The following is a 23,554-nucleotide window of genomic DNA, read 5'->3' as shown; positions in this document are numbered from 1 at the left end:
TTTTGAGGTCTCATCAGTGAGTAGGTAGACCAAATTAATACCAAGTTAATACCAGGTTTTAAAAAAGAATAAAATTTAAAAGTGGAGTTAACATACACGGATATATACCAAATACAGTCAGTTGTTCTGGATTTATTGCCTAAGCTACTCACACAATGAGGCTGTTATGTATGTTAACTGTGTGTGTTCTTATGGCTGGTTTGTCTGTTTTGGAGATTTAAAAAATTCGAATTTTGGAAGAGGAAAAAGAGTGGCATATCCATATTAGATCGGCTAATTCACTTTCATTTAAAAAGGCCCCCCAGGTCTTTTCAACCATCTTCGATACCCATTTGCTTTGCACCTTCTCAAATGCAGACAGTTTCTTTGTTCCTTCTTCAATGTTTAATACGTGAGGTAGTTCTAGAATTTTTCATTACGTAATATAATTAACTAATGTTTAATTAATGGATTTAAGTTAATTGAGGCAGAGCTGTTGCTGCTACCCCCCCCCCCCCCAGATGAAATATGAGCGGCTCAGCTCATCACTGAGCAGAGCCTGTCACAGGATAGAGCCAAGACTGAGAGTTCTTCTCAGTGGCAGAGTGAGCCTGTTACTGAGGGGAACAACACTGAGAATTTTGATCCTCCTGGTCGCTCATTGTTGGGTGATCCGGTGGATCTTACGAGTTTTTGCAGAGGTAACCCCGCACTTAAACAGGGAAATCCTCTCTACGCGGATCAAACTAGTATTTACAGTGAATTAACAACTGTTCTTCGCTTATTTTCGACGTTTTCTGGAATAGGAAAGAAATCTTAGCTGAAGAACGGTTCTTAAGGAAAATCCAATGACAATTTGAAACATCGTACAGGGAAAAATCAGTCTGCATTTATCTGAAAAAAATCATCATTGATTTTATAGGGCTGATTCATCTTAACACACCGTTCATTTCATTTTGTGGTTACAAACAGTTTAATCTGACTTTATACTGAGGAAAGAAGAAGGTCTTCCTCCTCCTTTAATAAACCCATTCAGCGAAGACCAACATCAAGATTCCCCCCAAACTCTTTTTAACGCCGATTACCCTTATTACTCATTACCGATTACCCATTATCCCAATTTGTTTTATTGTCTTGCTATTTTTTATCGTTTTTCTACTGGTTTCTATACACTTTTTAATGCGCATGTTTATTTTATTTCCGTTTATTTTCTTGGTTTAGTATACTTTTCCTTTATGGGACTTTTCCGTTAAGGGTAAAAAGACAAACGACTGTTTTGTGGGTCAACAGCTAAAATCTGGTCAGATGAGGCCTCTTTCTTTTCTCTTTTGCTATCTCACTTTATTTTATTTTCACTTCTCTCTCTCTCTACTCATCCACACCATTCTTATGGCTCTAAAAATCAACAGCTCAACTCCCAAGAATATATTTATTTAATATATATATATATATATATATATATTATACATATATATATATTTTTTTTTTATCCATATATATATATATATATTTTTTTATCCATATATATATATATATATATATATATATTTGAAGAGTTTATTTTTATACTATTATATTTATATAATTTCTTATTATTTTTCAGCTTTTGCATAATACAGCCATTCTCTGACACCAGAATACAAGTTGATAAAGTTTATTAAAAATTCCACATGTCACTTTTATCAAAACGTTGAGTGGAAAATCGATCGTGAGATGCGGTGATTAATACCCTTGGAGGGTAATGGATGGCAATGCTGTAGCCAATGAAGTTCTAATTCAGGCTCGGCTATTGCTGTTACCCTCCTGCCATGATCAGAGCTTTAATAGCTCAATAACACCTTATCCCTACACTGTCCTCTACAGATAACGGGGAAGATGAAAAGCATTCTTGCTTCGCCCCTTTAAGCCAGTCCTGATAAGGATAAGGACTATCAAAACGTTATCAGTTGAAATTAACTTGGTTATAAGCACGCAGACGAATGATGTTCAAGCATTGTTGCGAAACATTCCTAAAAGTATAAGAGCTTTTCGAAGAATTTCATAAATTCTCTAAATTACGAAACTTTCAAGTCACTCTAGCCATTTACTTAAGTCATAAAAAAAGCAAAAAATTCACACACGTTTGATAAGTTTAAACAACAATCATAAAATGAATGAATAACAACTTCTAAATGTAAATTAATGATTTCATTGTTTTCTGTCCTATGACGGAGTCTACTGATTAAGAGTTTCATCTAATTCTTGTCACTTAAACAAGCCACAAAAGACCATCTTTACGGTTCTAAAATCATGATTTCTACAACGTTTTAAGGAGCTAATTTTCCATTACAACGACGTATGATCAACCCCCTTCTTCGAACTGGCATATGTTTCTTACGTCACAACACGTCAGCCGAAGAACGCTACAGGAGGCGCTAGTGCACACAGATGTGCAAACACACGCGTCTCTCGGCCCGTACACGTAGCAGACCGAACAGAGAACGCGTGCGAGTAGTAAGTCCCGCTGAGTGAAAACGTAAACGCATCGCGTGAGCTGGTAAATTTTATTGCTGGCTTGTTACGATTCAAAAGTTCGCTTTCCCTTACTCTCTCTGTCTTTCCATTTTCTTTTCTTTCTTACTTTTCCTCTTTCCTTTCCCCCACCCTTTTTTATATCTTTTTTTTTGTTTGTTTTGTTTTTTTTCATTCTTAGTGAGGACTTTACATTCAATTACAATAAGGGTGGATAGACAGACACGCCATGGTGTGATTTTCCGGATTATCCCTTGTATTAGGATGTGCTCTGCTTATTGGATTACTTTACCAGTTGTGGATTAAGAGTGCGCTGATTCATACAAACTTCTCTTTTTCATCTTGTGTGTATATTTATAATGTCAACCTTGTAACTACGCTATTGGAGGTTGATGGATCAAATAGAAATAATCCCGGAAGTGGTCCGAGAATAAAATGCTTACCACGTGGTTTAAAAGGCCTTTTCTGTAGCCTTAAGGAAAATTGGTAAGTAGATATTGTTTCAATTGTATTATTTTAATAATCAGAATTTATTAAGGAAAATCATTCATGATTGTAAAGAAATTCATTACGTTTTTTTTTTTTTTCATATACGAAAATCAAAACCTTTAAATTCAGATAATTGGAGACAACTAAAGATATATTTCAATTTTAAAAGCCTGCAAAACTTTGTAAAATTTTTCCTGTACCTTATTCGTGAAAAGTTTTTTTTTTTTCTATATTTGACGCATGTACCATTTAGAATCTTAATAACACGTGCATGTAGTGGTAAAATAAATGTTTATATGTGGAGATTTGACTGCTGTTTCTGCTTTATCGAATCATCAGGAGTGACAGCTTGTCATGTTGGTACAATCGTGTTAAGGATACTTATTTTAACAATAGATGGCGCCACTCCGTAGTTTTCGTAATAAGTCGTAAAAGATGAAAAGTATATTTTTAGTTTCTCAAGTGACATGCGCAATTATCTGCGATCTTTTCGTTAATTGTGCCATTTGTTAAGACTGAAAAGTGAAAAGAAATAAAATGAAAAATGGCAAAATTATGAGATTTTCAAGGGTGTTTCAACTAAAATAACAAAAACAAATGCATTAGAGTAATTGATTTATTTTTGTTCTTAATATATGTAATGCAAATACTGCATTATTTATTCTCAACACGCGAGGTACTACATTAAGTTTCATACACCGACGGACTACAAAAAATGTAATGATGCAGACAGAACTTTTTTTAAGCTATAAAACGCATGCGTGTTTATTTGTGTGCTTCAATAATTATTAAGTTTAAAAACAGAGCGTGGAATAAATACAGTTTGTCACATAATCTGATTTAGAGTATGCAGTAAGGATAATAATATTTTACATGAATATGTTGATTCATCTCAATGGACACGATGATATTCCAAGGAGAAGAAGAAGGGAAAAAAAAAAGAGTTGGTACTAACTTTTTCAAATTCGTTCATTTTCCCAGTAAATGTTTGTACATTCTTTCCATCTATACAACAGGGTTTTTTACATGTCCAGGAATTTATAGAATTAATTTCGTACCATGGCATCTTAAATATTGTAAGATTTGTCGAAAGACTGTCTTAGCCTTCGCATACAAATCCGTTGTCGAATGAGTTAATAAAAGATAAATCAATTAGATTTAAGCTATTTTTCAAGTTAGTTATTAAAATCATTTTAATAAACCTATTGTAATTATACTGTTTTAGCGTGATCGGTTATAGCTCTTGTGGAATACATGATCTTACTTAAATACTAATAAATAAATGACTGGTAATCATAAATTACTGTTCTAGTTTATATTATCAATGCTAAAACTGTGAATGTACAATATAAGAACACTAATTAAGAGAAAGATTTTCGCTAAAAATAGCTGGTCATGTGCACATATTATCTTAACAAATAAGATATATGAAACCTGCAAAAATAACGTTTTAATAACAGATTATTTTGTTTTGCCTTTTGATTATAATAACTGCTTCAATGCATAATCGATAACTTTATGAAGAGGATCGTTTAGGGCTGTACCCTAGTCCCGATTTGTCCTATAGATGTGTTGGCGCCGTTCTGCACTCGTGATAAACTGTCTCCTATTATTCTCTTCCAACCAGATGTTTATTTTCAGTAAGATAGACTCCAGAGAGCCACGGGCTCATCCAGGGAGGCAATACTATCACAGCAGCCACCCCAGCCATACTTGTTTATTCACATCACTTACACACACAAAATATCCAATGGCAATTCATTCCAATCGCGTACCACTCTTACAAAAGAATTTAGTTCTCATTCCGTTATTAGCGGGATGAGAACTAAATTCTTAGCCTTTATTCTCAGCTTCGAATGATGCCTCTCACACTTTCTCCACCCTCAATAAATTGAAAAATCCCATCTATTGAAATCTTGTATGACTCTTTTAGAGGTGGTAAGTCTCAATCATATCACCTCCTGTTTTCTAGTGTCCGTCTACAAATTCTCAATCTGTCTTCATATTCCACAATTCCACAATCCTGATATCATTTTAACACTCTCCTTTGCACTCTCTCTCTCTCTCTCTCTACTGTATCTGCATCACCACGGAGACCAGACCTGCGCACAATAGTCCAAGCGAGATCTTATCAAGGCCTCATGACTTCCTTATCTTCACATGTCAAGGTTCCTTTCATCATTGCAATTATAATCATTAATTTCTGAGTGGAGCATTATCGTGTTGTAAGGTATGAAATCTTGTACCATAAACTGTCATACAGTGGAATAGGTACGTACAATGGCCCAGAACGTCAATGTGCTGGAATTAATAATCATGATTATATGGTCCCAACCCAGATGTCATACCAAGGTCCTAAAATTTCATTTTGTTACAATAGAGATCTATTAAATTGGAAGTGGTCGAACATTGGCTCATTGCCGCTTGCAATGAGCCAATGTTCGACCACTAAGTTTAAACATCTGTCTGATGGAAGCGGATACTCCTTGATAAGTCTGGCTACTCTATCTCAAGATCACTGACCAAATGAGTTCAAGTATACGGAATCGTTTGTTCACCGATCTTGAAATGGGCATAACCAACCTTCTCAAGGAGTATTGGTTCTTAATTGTTTAGTTAGGCATGCCTAGTCACATCTTGACCTCGGTGTCTCCTATGGATTTCCATTTCTTCAACACGTCGAGCTGTCGGATGTTGACTTTCCATTTAAAATATTACAATCGTCCTAAAAGCTCACAGGCCCATCCTACTGAGTGGACTCTATTTGACCTTTGAACAATCAGAAGATATAGTGTACGACAGCGTGAAGATTGCTTCTTGTAGAATATGTGTGTGTTCGGTGTGTGTGTGTGGGGGGGGGGAATCAAACACTGGATCTTCGTTCCGCATAATTCCGCTGATGTTCTATGAAATTCAAATCCAGTGAATGTGGGTGGCTATGGTAACAGCTGGAAGTTGTCGTTATCGTGTTGGCAAACTCTTCCCAAATGATACCGTCAACTTGGCATCACTCATTATCCTACAGGAATTCATCTGTACCTTCGAGAAGATGGTTATTATGATTGGACGCACCTGATCAATCACAATGAGCTGGCATTTGACAACATTCATAATGTAGATCAGCCTATGGATATTAACAGTTTATAGGAAAACATGGCAGTACTTTACTCGAACGCCTCCTGCTTGTTTTCAATAGATCATGATGACAGCTGGGTAATTCTTTCCCCAAGGTTTTTCTCTTAATCTTCTCCCCCCCCCCTCCTGCTGTCTCACAGCATGGATAGCTTGAAAGGAGATTCATTTGGAAATGGAACATTTTACAATGATCTGAAGATCTTCTCTCTCTCTCGGGTGCGAATTGTAAAAGTTGATGGTTGTGTTTAGCATTTACTTTTGACTGAGCGTTTAATTCGTGTGTGTGTGTGTGTGTGTGTACATTGGATTGTGGTCTGGTAAACACTACAATTCATTCCTTAATTAAATTCCATCGTCACTCGATGGAATTTAATCTTCCTTTACAAGGAAGAATTGCTGTTCTGTCCAGTATCCTTACGCTCTTAAAATATCTTAACTGTACTTTGCGAGCAGTCTACATTGACAATTTCCTGGATACTACCACCTTATTCGAAAACGGGTATGATTGTATCTTACCTATTATCTTAGATCGTCCGCGCGGTTAGCCTAGTGGCTTTGTGCTTCGCAACCATATGCCTGGGGAAGGAGTGTCCTGGGTTCGATTCGTGTCGCCGACGTGAGGAGCTTAAGGATCTTCCTCAGCCATAGCCAGTTAGCCAGTCTTGGCGTGGACAGGCAGGGTTTTTTCCGCCAATTTATCTGGGGTTTTTCATCCCGCAAGCAGGCAAACCAGTCCGAGGACACGCACGGATTACAGTCAGGAATACTAACCCAGCCATAGATCTGATTCGTCAGCCTATGCCGGTTCCGGAGCCCGGATAAAATTTGAGGGAGACCAGATGGTACCGTGAATTCCCGTAAAAAAGGGGAACGCTGTATCATCACACAGAATTTATTTATTTATCTTAGATCGTCTTTTGTCCACACTGATTAACAACTAAGAGTACATTCCGTTTCCAGTATCATGTATACTGGTTTCCACAGCGATACGCGTGCCATCTGGCGGAAAGGATAGTGGACTGTGCAGGGGTTGGGTGGGGGACTTAAATAGTTTTGAATGATGTCTATCCGTTTCTCAAATGACATCCGACATTATCATTCGCACGGAGAGTTAACTCCTACCACGTATGTATTGTTTGGCTTACGAGATAGAAATGATTTCAGGCCACACACCCCTGATTTAAAGCGTATAACAATTTTGATATTGCAATTGCAGGGGTGAATAATAAGAGAGTAGTGTAAACGATGTTTTTAACGATGCAAAGATAGATGAACCGCCTTAGTTATGTTATTTTATTTACTTTTTTTTTTTCATGTATGTATTTTGCATTTGATTTTTCATTTTATTCTTATTCTTAAAACAATATGTTACAGTACATTTACCTAAAATGATAACTCATAATATAATATTTTAATAAAACAATTAATATTTAATAATAATTAATGCAAAGAAAGGAGCTAAATTAATTTGGAAAGGGATGATTTAAAAGATATTCAGTATTTAATATAAGTTTAAAAAAATCCAATACCAGAAAGATAATAATACAGTATATACTAAAGGGAAAAATTACGTTATTTTATTAACTGAACTTATATTATATTACAGATGATTCAAGTAGGCACTTACGCCGTGCAGAAATTTACGCATTCTTTTGGAGGGGGGAAAAAAAGTATAATTCCTCCACACTATTCTGAAGTACGGTTATAGGAATAAAAACAAGAACACTATACTACATACCTACCATTATGTCATGCAATTCCATACATATGAAAATATGTTCAGAAACAAGCATTAGAAACAATTAACTGAACTTATATATTAATTATCCATTTCTTTTTATTAAAATGGTGTACTAATCAAAACTTTAAATAATCTTGAAATTTTTAAATATATTTTAAGAATTGTAAACATTTAAAGTAATAATAATGAATACAAGAAATTTTATTACTAATTACTAATTTTAAGAAATTTTTAAGATAAAATAAAAATAAGCATAGTAGTGTAGACAGTAAATATCATAAATCACAAAGGTAATCTCTGTTACACGCAACCATAATACATTATGTTATGCGAGTGAACGTTACTGGAAGTGATGCACCATTCCCTTGACACTATGTATGTATGTCTTGTGGAAGAACACAACTACAAATGCCTTCGGCGGAACGCCGTGGTATGTTGAAGACACTAACCGATAAATGTAGTAATTTGCATTGCCTCGCGATATACTATAATGGCCTCAAGCAACACTTCACTGTCAGTCTGATGGTTTCATTCCAACCAATGACGTCAGCTGTATTTCGTTTGTTAGACTCTGAGTGAAGGAAAAATTAATGAACTAACGTAACTACTTTTGCTGGCAAATATACTAAAATTAATAAATTTTAGATAAACAAAATACGTATAATTAAATTTAATTATAAATATATTTTCAAGCCGTTGTTTTTAAAAACTGTATTATCTTTTACTGTCTTTTTTTTTTTTTTTTTTTTTCCTTGCTCTAGTTTTGGGAATTCCCGTCTATATACTGTTCACGTGGCTGTATTATTGTTTGGCTGTCACTACAAAAAAAAAATATAAAAAAAAATAAAAAAATATTTCCTATATTTTCGACATTTTGGGTTAAATAGTAACATTTTTCTGCGTTACTTTTCTATGATTTGAATGCATGCGATCATATGTTTCAAAAAAAAAAAAAAATTAGAAACGACAATGAACGAACGAATAAAGCATAAATTCATTCTGTTGAAGTATGGAGGAAGGGCGCAGATAATCAAGAAATACTTCAAATATGATTCGTAGTATACCAACACTTACAGCTGTTGAACGATAATAGAAAATGCCACTCTTTCGATTCTCATCGACTGCCGTGGGCATGTGAATTACAACACTATTTATTCGGGCACAGAAATGACAACGTAAAGCCAGCGGTGTGCATATTTGGGAATGCCTCACTTTAATAAAGCAGTTATTATAACAAGGCCCCATAAATTCATTCAGACAGGTAGCTAATCAAGACTCGATTCGGTAAGCAATGGGTGGGTTCACGCACTTTTCCTCATGAGATAGTCCTTATTGCACAGGATTCAATCTTTTTCTAAGGAAAGGCGGAAGAATGTCTGGAGATGGTACCCGTCCACTGGAAAACACCGAATTCAGTTCTCTTCTTCATGAAAGGAATATTCGTACGGATTTTCTTAAATGAAGTGTGAGTGAGATGATCTCACGCGTAGGTAGCACTTATTTATTTTTTACCATTCCTTTGGTAATATCGGGGTTTTTCTTAAAGGAAAATCTTCCAGAAAACACACACTTTCAAGACAAATGATAATTTTGGGGATAGATAACGGTCTGGATAGTGGTGTTGTCGTGTGTAGGCGGAGGGTTTAATAGCGCACACAGTGGGGGTCTTTCGATTAGGGTACCCTCCCGTGATGATTCCATACCGTTGTCACGTAATAATAATAAATGTGTTCAAAGTTATGGTAAATAAAGGTATTGTAACATTTTCCAAAGACCAAAAACATCTGCGTTAAATTTTTAAAAATGTGTTTTGATATTTTGTTTTTTTATAATGTATTTGTAAGTTTCCTTTGCTATGTTTACATCCAAACAGAAATCTTTCATAACAAATAAATGTGTTGATTTGGGAAACAAATAGATAGATGGATAGTTTTGTCAAAGTAAAATATTGTTGCGTGTATCTCATTGTTAGATAAATGTTCCTTGTCAGCTGCTGTTAGCATTTACGCATCCATGTTATTGTCAGACTTTTCAATTGGCCCGAAAACATACCTTAATAGCACTAGAAAGTAACAAATTTTTCATTTTTTCTTGACATAAAAAAAAAAGGTAGATAAATTTCTTTACTCGGCGTGAGGCTACTGTCCTGCTTACAAAAGACTGAAGTGGCTTGAAAAGGTTTCTGTTTAGACTTGAGATGAGGATTTTCGGATCATGTAAAAATAAATTAAAAAAAAAATCATAGGTCTTTCATGACCATTCATGGGTGGAAATTATATTTAAAAAAAGGCCTCTTAGGGAAAAAAAAAACTATTCTCTCTCTCTTTTTCTCTCTCAGATCAAATAATTTTCATTCACTGGGTGACCTCTTGAGTGACACTAATTAATATTATCATATAAAGATATGGATTTTGTATATAAGTGCATTTTTATGGTCAAATAAAAATGAGTGACATGAGAAATTTGAAAATAATAAACCTCGGAAACGGATTTAATTATTTTCAAAAATTCTGTAAGATTTCTGATTTGTATTTTTAGATATTTAAAGAGCTGTTAATTGCATTCATTGAGAACACTTGCAAACCCTCCTATTTTAATAATGTGATGCTGCTAATATGGGGGTTAAGTTTAAATATTATGTACAGTGGAATATATTTTATAACAAATTTACAAAAAAAAAAAAAATAAATAAATAAAATAAAATAAAAATAATTAAAAAAAAAGAGACAAATTGAAATCCACCAATTTTTCAACTCAGTAGTGCCTATTGTTGGGGACGCCCACGCTACAACAGTGGGGGTAGTTATGGTAAATAAAGTGCAGACATTACAAATTGAAAGACTATAACACATATTACTTAACTTCACTGCCTCAAAAGAGAAGTCTTAATGTCTGTATTTCAACAGGCAATTAATAACTGAGAGATCCATTTTTGACAGGAAAGTCTTTCAAAAAATAAAAAGTACCAAAATGAAATATGAATGTAATATTATTTATTTGGAATGAAAACTTTACATTCTTTACATAAAGTTAATATATGAAAGTTAATATTTTTCTAGTAGAAATATTAATTTAATAAATGAAAAGTTATACCGTATTTTCTGTCCGTTTCGGTCTTCATTGAAATATTACTACAAAACACGATGCCAACCAAGCTTCTGGTCGTGATGATATCTCCTTCCCCCAGTTGTGCTTAAAAAACGTGCTTCTGAATTAACACGTCTTTACAATATTTTCATTCCGTCTACTTATATGCTTGAGAGTAATCTTCCTGACCGCAGTTTTCCATAAGGACTACGGCTTCTAGTTGTTTAAATGTATCTACTTCTTTTTCGACCGCTTGTGCTTGTACTCCTACAACTTGTCATGCGTGAAGTTGATATAAAAAAGAACAATAATAAACTAACTCTCTTTTCTTTCATCAAAAATATAAATTAAATTAATTTCAAAAGTTTAACTATATTTTTATATTAGAACGTAAAAATATTTTAAAATTTCAAAAAACAAATAACAATTTTGACAAGATTTCTTAAGGTTTTATTATTTATTTAAAAATTATCAATAACACCATTTTATAATTGCATTACATTTGCTATATAATTATATAAGATCTTGTCCAATTTCACACAAAGTCATAACTAAGGGTTGTACGTGATTATATAATCTTTCGTCAAGTAACGTCCTTCAAATACTGAAACTATAATATAATCAGAACCAGTAATAAAATGCTAACGTATGGATAGAATTTGTGAATATAAGCTTCGTAATGCAAAGACAACTTTCGACGCCGAAGGTTTTATTCTGATAATTGAAATGCTTCGATTCAAATTTGATTGTGAAATAACGAATTTATGATATCTTCTGTTTCTATAACTTTACAAAGAAAAATTTTAAGTTCTCAAAGTTTATAGAGAATTTTTAAAAATAAAAATCTAATAAATTTTAACATTTTAGATATGCTTAAATTTGTTTTTATTTAAATAAGGAAAACATATTCTAACACCTTTAAAATTTATATACATTTTCTATATGTAATATTTTGTAGAATAACTATTTACTATGGAAAAAGTAGTTAGGACTTCCAGGGTAACAAATAGCAATGCTGCAACCAATGAAGTTTTAACTGAGGCTCGGCTATTGCGTTACCCAACCATGACTAGAGCTTTTTAGCTCAATAACGCTCCATCCACACAGATTTTCTTCATTCAGATGACGGGATAAAGAGTCAAGGACTCAGTCCATCTCCCAGTTCTTATAAGAACTATTTACTATTTGTTTACTATTTGGATGAGAATCGACCGTGAGATGCTGTGATTAATACCCTGGGAGGGCAATGGATGGCAACGTTGTAGCCAATGAAGTTCTAACTGAGGCACCGCTATTGTTGTTACCCTCCTGCCATGATCAGAGCTTTAATAGCTCAATGATACCTTATCCCTACACTGTCCTCTACAGATAACGGGGAAGATGAAAAGCATTCTTGCTTCGCCCCTTTAAGCCAGTCCTTATAAGGACTTTTTGGATGATTTTCGTGTGGTTGCGGGATAAGAATAGCGCGTAAATCCATGCGTGTCGTAAGAGAGGACTAAATGGATGCAGAGTTTCGAGAGTTTTGCTCTCTCAGGTTTCTTCCTGAATATCGCTCCCGGTGAGGGGGGGGGGGGTTTGTTTTCGAGAGGTTTTGCCTGGAAGTGTATTTGCATATTATGAGTCTCCGGGGAGGGTATCCTCCAGCACGGCCCGCTGAGGGACTTTATCGGTGGATGCTTTTCCCTGAAATATGAGCGGTTCTGCTCGGTGGTGGGGGGGTGACCCATCACCGAGTGGAGCCAACGCTGAGTTGGACGGTCTTTCGGCCACAATGGAGTGGTCTAGAGATCTTCCTAATTTTTAGAGTCGGCTTTACTTAAAAAAAAAAAAAAAAAAAAAGCACCAATGAAAATCCAGGCATGTCGTAAGAGGCGACTAAATGGACGCTGAGATTCGAGAGTTTTAAGTTCGCTCTCTTAAGATTTTTGCCTTAAGGGAGCAATTTGAGTCTCCGGGGAAAGTGTTCTACGGCACAGCCCGCTGAGGGGATTTGTCGGTGAATGCTTTTCTTCGGAATATGACTGGTTCTGCTTGGTGGTGGTGTGTGCGTGGAAGGCTATCATTGAGTGGAGCCAACGCTGAGATGGACGGTCTTTCGGCCACTATTGAGTGGTCTAGGGATCGTCCGAATTTTTAGAGACGGCTTTACCTTTAAATATGGCAATGCTGTAGCCAATGAAGTTCTAACTGAGGCTCGGCTATTGCTGTTACCCTCTTGCCATGATCAGAGCTTTAATAGCTCAATAACACCTTATCCTTACACTGTCCTCTACAGGCAACGGGGAATATGAAATGCAATTTTGCTTCGCCCCTTTAAGCCAGCCTTTATAAGGATAAGGACTACTTGGATGAGCTTTTTAGGACTTCCAGGGTAACAAATGGCAATACTGTAGCCAATGAAGTTTTAACTGAGGCTCGTCTATTGCCGTTACCCAGCCATGAGTAGAACTTGTAGCTAAATAACACTTCATCCACACAGATTTTCTTCATTCAGATGACGGGATAAAGAGTCAAGGATTCAGTCCATCGTCCAGTTCTTTTAAGAACTATTTGGATTAATTCTCGTGTGGTTGCCGGATAAGAATAGCACCAATGTAGCTAATACATGTCGTATGAGGCGACTAAAATTGGTACCCAGGGTGGGTAATGGATGGCAATGCTGTAGCCAATGAAGTTCTGAGGTTGGGCTATTGCTCTGAACCTCCTGCCATGATCAGAGCTTTAATAGCTCAATAACACCTTATCCCTACACTGTCCTCTACAGATAACGGGGAAGATAAAAAGCATTCTTGCTTTGCCCCTTTCAGCCAGTCATTATAAGGATAAGGACTATTGCGAGTACTCATGTGGTGGCTGGGATAAGAATAGCCCCAATGTAGCTCATGCATGTCGTATAGCTCAATAATAATGAGACGACTAAAATGGATACCCTGTGAGGGTAATGGATGGCAATGCTGCAGCCAATGACGTTCTAACTGAGGCTCGGCTATTGCTGTTACTATCCTGTCATGATCAGAGCTTTATATTTATATATAGCTTAATAACACCTTATCCTTACACTGTCCTCTACAGATAATGGGGATATTAAAATGCATTCTTGTTCACCACTTTAATGCAGTTCTTATTGCGAGGGATTATGGAATATTAAGTTGCTTTTAGTACTTCCAGGGTAACGGATGGCAATGCTGTGGTCAATGAAGTTTTTTTTAGGACTATTGCGAGACCACAGGGTGGGTAAGCTGTAACTAATGAAGTTTTAACTGAGGCTCAGCTATTGCCGTTACCCAGCCATGACTAGAGCTTTTAGCTCAATACCCCATCCACATATTTTCTTCAATCAGATGAAGGGATAACGAGTCAAGAAATCAGTCTATAACCCCCCCCCCAAAAAAAAATATTGCGAAGCCTATTCTTATCACGGCCTCCGTGTGGTGGCCGTGATAAGAATAGCCCCACTGTAGCCCATGCATGTCGTGTGAGGCGTCTAAAATTGGTAGCCAGGGAGGATAATGGATGGCAATACTGTAGCCAATGAAGTTCTAACTGAGGCTCGGCTATTGCTGTTACCCTCCTGCCATGATCAGAGCTCATAGCGCTATAACATGCTTTCCTTACATTGTCCTCTACAGATAACTGGAAATATGAAAAGCATTCTTGCTTCGCCCATCTAGCCAAAAAAAAAAAAAAAAACTATTGCGGATATGTATTGATAGAAGCGAATGCGTATGTCAATTAACGTTCTAGGAAGGTAGTTCTCCGAATCTAAAAATAATTTTAGATTTATAAGTAATATTCCGATAAGGTAGTTAGTTCTTAACATCTCGAAACTGAATGGCGACATACGGACATAATCTTCGCTGATCGACTGCATTTCATGAACTGTCTCTCCCCACTGTATGAGTTGTTTTTCATTCAAGATTTCATATAAAAGTCTAACTATGCAATAGAAAAGTGCATTTACTGTGAACGAAGGATTTGTAATGGGAGAAAATGTTAATCTAAGTTTCAAAATATTTTGTGGAAGAATATAATATTTATTTAAGGTATTATATTACCGAAAGCTCCGATTTTTTATTCTGCAAAACTGGCAATTAACAAACATGTTATTTTAGCCTTGGAATATTTTCTTAGTTGCCTCTGTAACTTCTGATAACAAACAGACGCAAATGCATGACATACTAGCCTCTCATAAACCGCTAAACAATCCATTAGAATCAAAATTCAAAATGCTAAAAGATTATAATTATAATCAACTGTAAAAAGCAAGCAGAAGAACCTATTTTTTTGGGGGGGGGGGGGGGAAGAAGACTAAGTTATGGAGTTTATATTCTCGTCGCTGTCATATTCGTAATTGCGAAATTAATATCGAAAAAAAAACACGAAAAAAGTAAAATGACTTTAATAAACCAATTATTAATTTCAAACAACAATACTGCTTAAGATTCATATAATAAACACAAACATAAAGATGTATTAACAGGGTAATTTCTAAATAACAAACCATGTTTTTTTTTTTTTTAATCCATCCAACACGAGATAGACGTAGAATGCAGAAACGAGATATCATGAGCGTGGGTCATTGTAACAGGATATAACATATTTTTTGTCACAGCCTAATTCATCCACAAGTGGATCTCTTATGTATTTTTTTTTTCTTACTAGATGGGTGACTCGAGAATGCTTTTCATATTTCCCGTTATCTTTAGATGAAAATGTATGGAATGGGTGTTATTGAGCTATAAGCTCTAGTCATGGCGGGGTCATGCAATAGCCGAGCCTCAGTTAAATCTTCATTGGCTCTAGAATTGCCATTTGTTACTCTCTGGAATTCTCTGTTCCTATCGAATCTGTTATGTACTGCCCAGAGATCATTTAATATCAGGACTAAGGACTGGGTCGGACATCGTATCATCTCACTATCCTCTTTAAATTTGCATACATAAGGATTAAATTCTATGTATGGGATTTTGGCGATTGCCATCTGACTTCATGGATTGTGTTGGTAGTGTGAAAGCCAATCCAGATTTATACGCTCATTGCACAGACTTCTGTCCAACGTAACAAACACCTCAATGCAATAGAGTTGATAAACTCCTGGTCTCTTAATAGATTGATGTTGTTGGTTAGGCAATCTTAATATGGTGGAGCTTTTTTGTAGAGGTCTAAAGGTAACTTTAAAAAGCTGCCCTAAAGTTTTGTTCTTGTAGGAATTTGCTCTTTTTGTCTGTAACGTTTTTAATATAGGATGAAGAAACCATGTCTTTAGTTGTCTTGGAGAGTATGTTAGTTTATTTTGATATTTTCAAAACTGATTTATATTTCTCTATATAATAAAATAGTTGTTTCACTGAAGTAGATGCGCTCTTGTTTCCATGGCAACAGATTTGCATATATCCACTAGACGATCTAGTGGTGACATTCAGCCTGCATCTTACTCACTTGGGTTAAGGCATTCCCACATTGCGGGAGAGTTGGTATCCTTCCCCCATGGTGACTCACTCCATATTGGAGAATGCATATAACAAGGTATGCTGAAAAGTTGTGATAATTATCGTGAAGTAATTGAGGTAGAACCAGGTAACTTGTACATATTCCCCACGAAGTGTTAGACACTTCTTACAACCCTACTGCGTCATTTGCAATCCTCTCAGAAAATTTTCTTTCCCTTGTTGCACCAATTGGTCAATGTTTGTTCCAGGTGTTTATCAGAACTTCCCCCCCCCCCCTTGTGCATATATAATGATGAATGTAAGAAAGTGAAGTACAATCACAAACATCCTTGCTCTTCTCGGGATCCGAACCTGCTGCCTTTTGGCAGGAACAGGGATATGTTAACCACTCGTCTAGTACTTAATTAAGTATGGTATGACTTAGTTAAGTATCATAAATTAGCTTTGAATGTATTTACAATGCAAAATGCAAATTGTTTTTACCCCCCCCCCCCCTCTTTCTTCCCAGTATTTTCCAAAATTCACTTCCTAATACTTTTCTGAGTGCTTTAAAAGTGAACCAGGAATTTATGGTTCCGAAATATAAACTTTTTTAAAAGTTTCATCGTAGCTACTCAATACTGCAAAGTAATGGGATTCGAAATTTTGAATATTAAAAGCATATTTTAGTAGCAAGACGTTAAACATAGAACTCTAGAGGAATACCAGGAACGGTTTTCCAAAAGCGTAATAAACAGTTTTCATCTCATTTGACCTGATTCAAAATTATCGTAGGTGAATTAATGTATTGTTTAACTACTCGTAAGTTTAGATGATGGTTTTTTAAAAAAAGACAGAAATTAATAATGCGTAACATCGTCTTAAAAAAGATTCGACTCAGTAGAAGGTAAAAAAAAAAGTTTGAATTTGCAATTGTTGGAGTGTATTTATGAGACATTAAAACTATAATTATACGCATATTATCGCAGTTCTAAATTTAAAATTTGGGTTCTTCTGTTTTAACAGATATTAACGCCGTGTAGACAGTCCAAATTTCTTATATTATCTTATTATTGTTGTTCTTGTTGTTTATTTATAAAAATAAAATAAAATTACCGACATGATGTGACTTCCTGGAGGTCTGTCTTAAATATAATAATACTTATCTATATAAAAAAAAAGGTTTAAACTAGGGCCTAAAATTGTCTTGCTTATTGTATGTTAATTCATCGTTATGTAAAATTATTTAAGTAAATAAACAATTCTTACATTTTTATTGTCTTAATTTTTATGTTGTTTCTTTTCACCGAAGTATCGAGATCACGGATTATCGAGCTTTTTCTTGTGTTTCCAGGTGACAGCGATCGTTGCAGTGAGTGATGAAGCACTGTCGGAAAGAAGAATGAAAGAATCTACTCTCTATGTGCATGAAAGCGACGCCTATCCGAGCATTCTTTCTCCTATTCTATTGCCAGAACCAAACACTTTGTACCGACGAGAAGACACTTTCTACAACGGCAAGTTAACTTTTCCACCGGAGCTGACGGCAGATACTTATATGGTCCTTCCCCGAAATCGGTGTCAAAAACAAAATCCCAAAGTCTTCCAACCATCGAAAACAACACTTCCGGAAAGCGGAAATGACGTCACGGAACACAGGACGGAAAACGTGAAAAAGGTGTCTGTTGTTGTTAACAGACTGCCAAACGATATCGTACAACAAGCGAGGCTTCTTGACCCTGTGCGTTTCAAATACATCTCGGAAGGAACGCAAAGACAGGAAGTGGTCTGCGAGGTCGCCAAACCCAAGGAAGGAAATTTCCATACCAGTGCCTTAACTTCCTCTGAGGGGCTTAAATATGCGCGAGATTATGAACTAAATCTGTCTACTGAACATCCCCCTAAAAAGGTGGAGAATAAATCCCTGGACTGCAGTAACACAGTTCCAACGGATATGACCACGCTGACGGGATTTGTTAATGGGAGAGATCCCCTAAGAAGGCCCAGTATAGAATCGAACAGCTTCTCTGGGACTTGTAAGCAATCCCTGTATTATTCGCTACCGGAGAAAGATATGAAAAACGAAACAGGTCATCTTCAAAGACCTTTATGTTCAAGCTATGACCATTTTAATATCTATAGCCAAACAGAATCCCATTATAGTTCAGGATCGCAGAAATGTGAAACTATAAAAACAGAAAATTTTGATGACTATTACAGCGATCCCATTTCCAAGCCTCTTGAAAATGGGTTCAGTTTTGTAGAAAATGAAAAATGCCTGAATGAAAATCCGTGTGAAGTTGAAAATGACAGTTTTTCCAGCAATAATTTTGGACTACATATCATGCAGCTAAATACTAAAAACCACCAGAGGTCATCTCAATCAGACACTGAGGAGGAAGAAGAAAACAGTATAAGCACTGTTAGTATAGGCACAACAGAATTGGATTGTCACCAGGACCAGGTTAATTTAAATAATGAATCCGACAGAAAAGTGTTGGATCGAAAAGCGGATTATGATTTAGACGTAGAAGAGTCCAATACAACTGATCATCCAGTAATTGTACAACAGTCATTTTCGGAGATGTCCACAAAAAGTGAATTGCAGTCAATTAATTCTCCATCTATCATAGAAATAACGGATTCTCGTGAGGAATCTTCTATTAGCGGAAACTTCACAGTCTCTGGGCCATTAGAAATTGATGGTTCGCATGAAAATTTGAAGGATTCGGTAAAAAGAAAGGTAATTCAAAAGAAAGTATCTCCACTTTCGGTTTATACTCATATCGAAGAAGGAATGATAGTTAATGTGATATGTAAGCGATTTAAGAAACGCAACAATCGAACGCTTCCAAAGCTTTTAACTCCAAGGTTATACCAAAAACTAAGAAGAAAATCACGTAATAGCAAAGAAACCAAAGAAGACATCAAAGATTCTGTTAGTTCCTTGTTGAAAGAAGTCGTGGATAAAGTCTACTTTAATGGCTTCACCATGGATGTTCAACTAGATAGTAATGATCAAAACATTAGAGAAGTAGTCAAGAACTTTTGCGCAGATAACTCACTAGATGTAAAAGAATTTAATGACTTAAATCAATTATTTACCTTTAATGTTATCGAGGCTGTCGATGATCCTAACACCTTACGAACGAGAAGGAAGCGAAAGAGAAAATACGGAGAATACCTCCCAGAAGTGAAAAGAAAGAAAGAAGAGGAAGAAGGAGTGGGCGAAAGTGAATCCAGTGTAGACTATAGAGTTTTAAGAAAACTTCCTGGAAGAATTAAGCGAAAACATCTGAGAAATGGAGTGGTGAAGAAATTCTATACCCGATCTGCAGCAAGAAGAATGGCTCAGAATCAAATGCCTTATGCTGAGGATAGTAGGATATCCTCAGAGGTTCCTGAGGATTCATACGATAGTTTATCCAGTGAAACACTTAAGGATAAAACTCAAATAGAGTGTAAGAATTTGAAAGAGGAAGATGATCCCATCTTGGAAGTGCCCAACATCGAAGAAGAAGAAGAAGATGACGACGACGATGATTCCACCCTAATCATTGATGAAGATCAATCTCCAATGAAACCTGAGTTGACTGAAATGCCTAATCCTACTGAAGCCAGGACTAGTCGGTTGTCTCAGATAGATAGTCCACCTGATTTAGTGCCAGTGGATGTTCCACAGGAATCTTATGCTGCTAGCTTCTCAAGACAAATCCAAAAGAGGTAAGAAACTGATGAATTTTTCTTGAAATTTTGAGACGGTTCTTCAGATTTATTCAGTATTTTTTGCCCTAAATAATTGGTAATACTTTTATCGATCGTAAGATACTTAGCCGACCAGAATGGTAGATTACTGCTTATTAAACCTGAGAAGTACTCCGTTATTTCATGTCTATGAATTATTTTGTATGACAGTCTTGTGTTTAAATATTAGCGCCCTCTCTGTGCAATGTTTTCAGGCATTTTCAATTTATAATCATTTCATTAATAATATTAAATATCGAACATGGTAGAGAAGTAATTTTAATGCGTTATTTTTATTTTTATTTTAACAGTATTATCTGTTTTATTATTTTATTTATTTAGTATTTTGCTTATTTTGTTTTATTGTTTGCAATGAGTTTCTATTATCTTGAGGTATTCTATGTAGCAGGTCCACAAATGGCAGATTCAGCCATTTCGACTTGGCCAAATAGTAGGTGCTTCAAGAAATTATTTTAATTTTGAAATTTTGCCAGTTTTGTTATCTTAACATATGACAGTATAAGTTCAATGACCTTAGTCAGTCCACGTCACAGATAATATTCGAGTCATGCAATTGTTATCCGGCGAAAACAAAGTATTGAAAACACACCGATAAATTTGTGTGCAACACGAATCTACACCTTGTAAAACGAACTTCGGGGATGAGCTGAGAAAGACCTTTTTTTTTTTTTTTTTTGCTAAACTTTTTGTTCAACAAAATGTTGATAGAAGTACCTCTGTAAGCAACAAAAAATGTTCAACTTCTAGCAAAAATAATCCCGTCTATCAACTGTCATCTGAAACTACAGCGTCACCCTTAGCAATCACAGTCCCCACTCATACCTCCGATGACCAGGCATAGTTATTCACAGACCTACTAAAATATTGGAAATAAATAATACAGTGTGTGCGCTGTTGATTGAATAATCTGTAAACTCAGTCTCGTGGTTGTTCTAGAGAACAATCACGAGACTTTATTCAGGCTACTTTAAACTTCCAATAAAGTGGATGAAATGGCATCTTGTACTGGAGATGATACTCATCTATCACAGAAACACAAAACAAACATCACAGTGAGACTGTGAACTGAACTATTAGATACCTGCTCAGCAAACAGTAGTAAACAAAACCATAACTATAGATCATCTAATAAGTGATGATTTTCACTGTTATCGGTGATGCAACACTTCCCTCAGGAATCAGCTGAAATAAACTGTTTGTCTTAGAACTAATTACTTTGCCGTTACTGGAAGATCCATGTTTTAACGAGACTTGTATGTTCCACCTATATTGCCTCTTTATTATTATTATCATTATCAGAATATCAAATAATAATCTGACACTGAAAGGAATGGAGAGGTGCGTTTTAAACTTAAAAAATATCAGCTTTAAAAAAAAAAAAAAAAAAAAGCTGATATTTTTGTTCAATGTCTATGCGCACTGGGTCTTGAAATATACTTATGAGTGTTGATTTGTAGTAAGTGTGCTTCGTATTATTCAGGATCGTTTATATCCGTGATTGATTTAACAACGTCGGATGTTTGGGCGAATTTTAGTTAAATTTAGATTTTTTTTTTTTACTAGCATTTGTTATTTCAGTGTCGATTTAATAAATGTCCTAGTTGACCGAGTGATTTGCATATCTGCTTTCTAAACAACAGGTTGCGGGTTCGAATCCCGCCGTGTTCACGGATATTTGTCTCTAGTGCAGATTCCAGATTATGTAAAAAAAAAATAAAAAAATACAAATAAAAAAAATTATTGTGCAAATTAATGCTTTATAATGTTGTACTAATTCTCCAAGATTAGGATTAAATGAAAGTTTATTGTGATAACTTTGACTCGTTCATGGTTATAAGAGCAATTGAATCTACTACGCAGTTTATGTTGAGTCGACTAAAGACGAAACTATCATTGTTAACATTCTTAACAATGATATATTCTCAAATTGTTTACATTGTTAACAGTCGGAGTTTAATTCTGAAGCCACAAATTATGTGCGAAAATAAAAACAAAATTAGAATAATTAATACAAATTACTTATTTTATTATTTTCTTAGAGTAATTTTTTTTTGTTCTCATTGTTTGATGTCAAGTGTAATATAAAACTTCGCGCAGTTTTTTCGCTAAAGTGGTGCCCAGTAGATCTGTTTCCATAATTATCTGGTTTGTTGTAATTTATTTTAAGAAACATACCTGTTGACTATTGAATTAGTTGAGAGACATTTTTATTAATCAATTCCTAGGTTGGTGATTATAACTCCCGGTAACTTGCTATGTGCGCGTACTAATTATTCTTTCTTTGTTTGTTTCCACAGTAACGAAAACAATATCAGTGACAGGGAATCTCATACTCCGTCCAGTGAGGAGATTGTAGACATTTCAAGAAACAGAGGAAACATGACATTCGAAGAAAGAAAAGTGTCTTCATCATTACCAAGGCGTAGGTATGCTATGGCCTTACAAAGGAGTAATGAATTTCAAAAGGATCAAAAACCGAATACCCCAGCTAGGGCGGAAGTGTTTGGCAACGTAGTACAGGAGGCTACAAATAGCAGAACAGGTAATTTTGTTTTTTTTTTCTTTCTGTGTGTATATGCACGCTCACTGAGAATGACTCGCGTTCGTTGCCTTTGCTTTGTTTCACTCAGTTTTTTCGTTCCAAATTACGATTTCCTGACTTCTGCAATATTCTTCCGCTCCTAAAATAACAGAAATTTCGTCATTATACTCATTTTCTTATAAAATAATACAGAAATCAGTAATTCAACATTTCTTGTAAGATTGGGTTGAATCCCTTCATCTCGGTGTTTCCCAAAGTGAGGTATGTGAAAGGTCTTGAGTGGATACGAGGAGTTAAAAAAAGTTTTATATATATATATATATATATATATATATATATATATATATCGTGTTTGTTGTCACAAGTTGTCTTCTTGATGTACAACCTCTCATTCACAAAACACTTTATCTAGACGATCAGCTTCTGCTCGATTTCTATTGAAAGACTTAAAAAAAAATCCTTTAATATTTCTCTTCAGATAAAATACAGCTGAATTGACCGATCTTAAAAAAAATCACAGCTTTAATGTTATTCCTTTATTAATATGAACAACGAATAATTTATTATTTTGAAATGTTACAAATATAGTTTTTAGAGACAGAATTAAAACACGGCGAAAGAATTGCAGGCTTCCAGCGATTACGATCTACATGCATATAAACGTAGATTAAAAATATCCGCAAGAGATGTGTGTTTGACGTCATATCCGACTTGCAGAATGAATGACTGGATACACTCATAGAGTAAATATAAAACAACAGTCTACTAGCAATTGCGCTAAGTAGCCTATGGGAAAGATTACTGAAGTATATAAGTTTCGGTCTGTGATAGTTAAACACTTGATGCAAATTTTTCTCTACCTTAATATAGGGT

General features: G+C 35.3%; 1 protein-coding gene across 1 annotated transcript in view; it reads left to right on the top strand.

Annotated features, from left to right (window-relative positions):
• Positions 1-2,459: 2,459 nt before the first annotated feature.
• LOC150109958 (uncharacterized) overlaps positions 2,460-23,554 on the top strand; it is a 33,593-nt gene continuing 12,498 nt past the window's right edge. The window contains exons 1-3 of the mRNA XM_090397414.1: positions 2,460-2,976; positions 17,729-20,097; positions 22,437-22,681. Coding sequence (XP_090253540.1) covers positions 17,777-20,097; positions 22,437-22,681 — 2,566 coding nt within the window. The 5' untranslated portion in view covers positions 2,460-2,976; positions 17,729-17,776. The remainder of the gene's footprint in view (positions 2,977-17,728; positions 20,098-22,436; positions 22,682-23,554) is intronic.

Source organism: Typopeltis vanoorti, chromosome 1 (genome assembly GCF_054136105.1).
Source record: "Typopeltis vanoorti isolate ZY-2024b chromosome 1, IOZ_Tvanoo_1.0, whole genome shotgun sequence".
NCBI lineage: Eukaryota > Metazoa > Arthropoda > Arachnida > Uropygi > Thelyphonidae > Typopeltis > Typopeltis vanoorti.
This window is presented reverse-complemented; position numbering and strand designations above follow the sequence as displayed.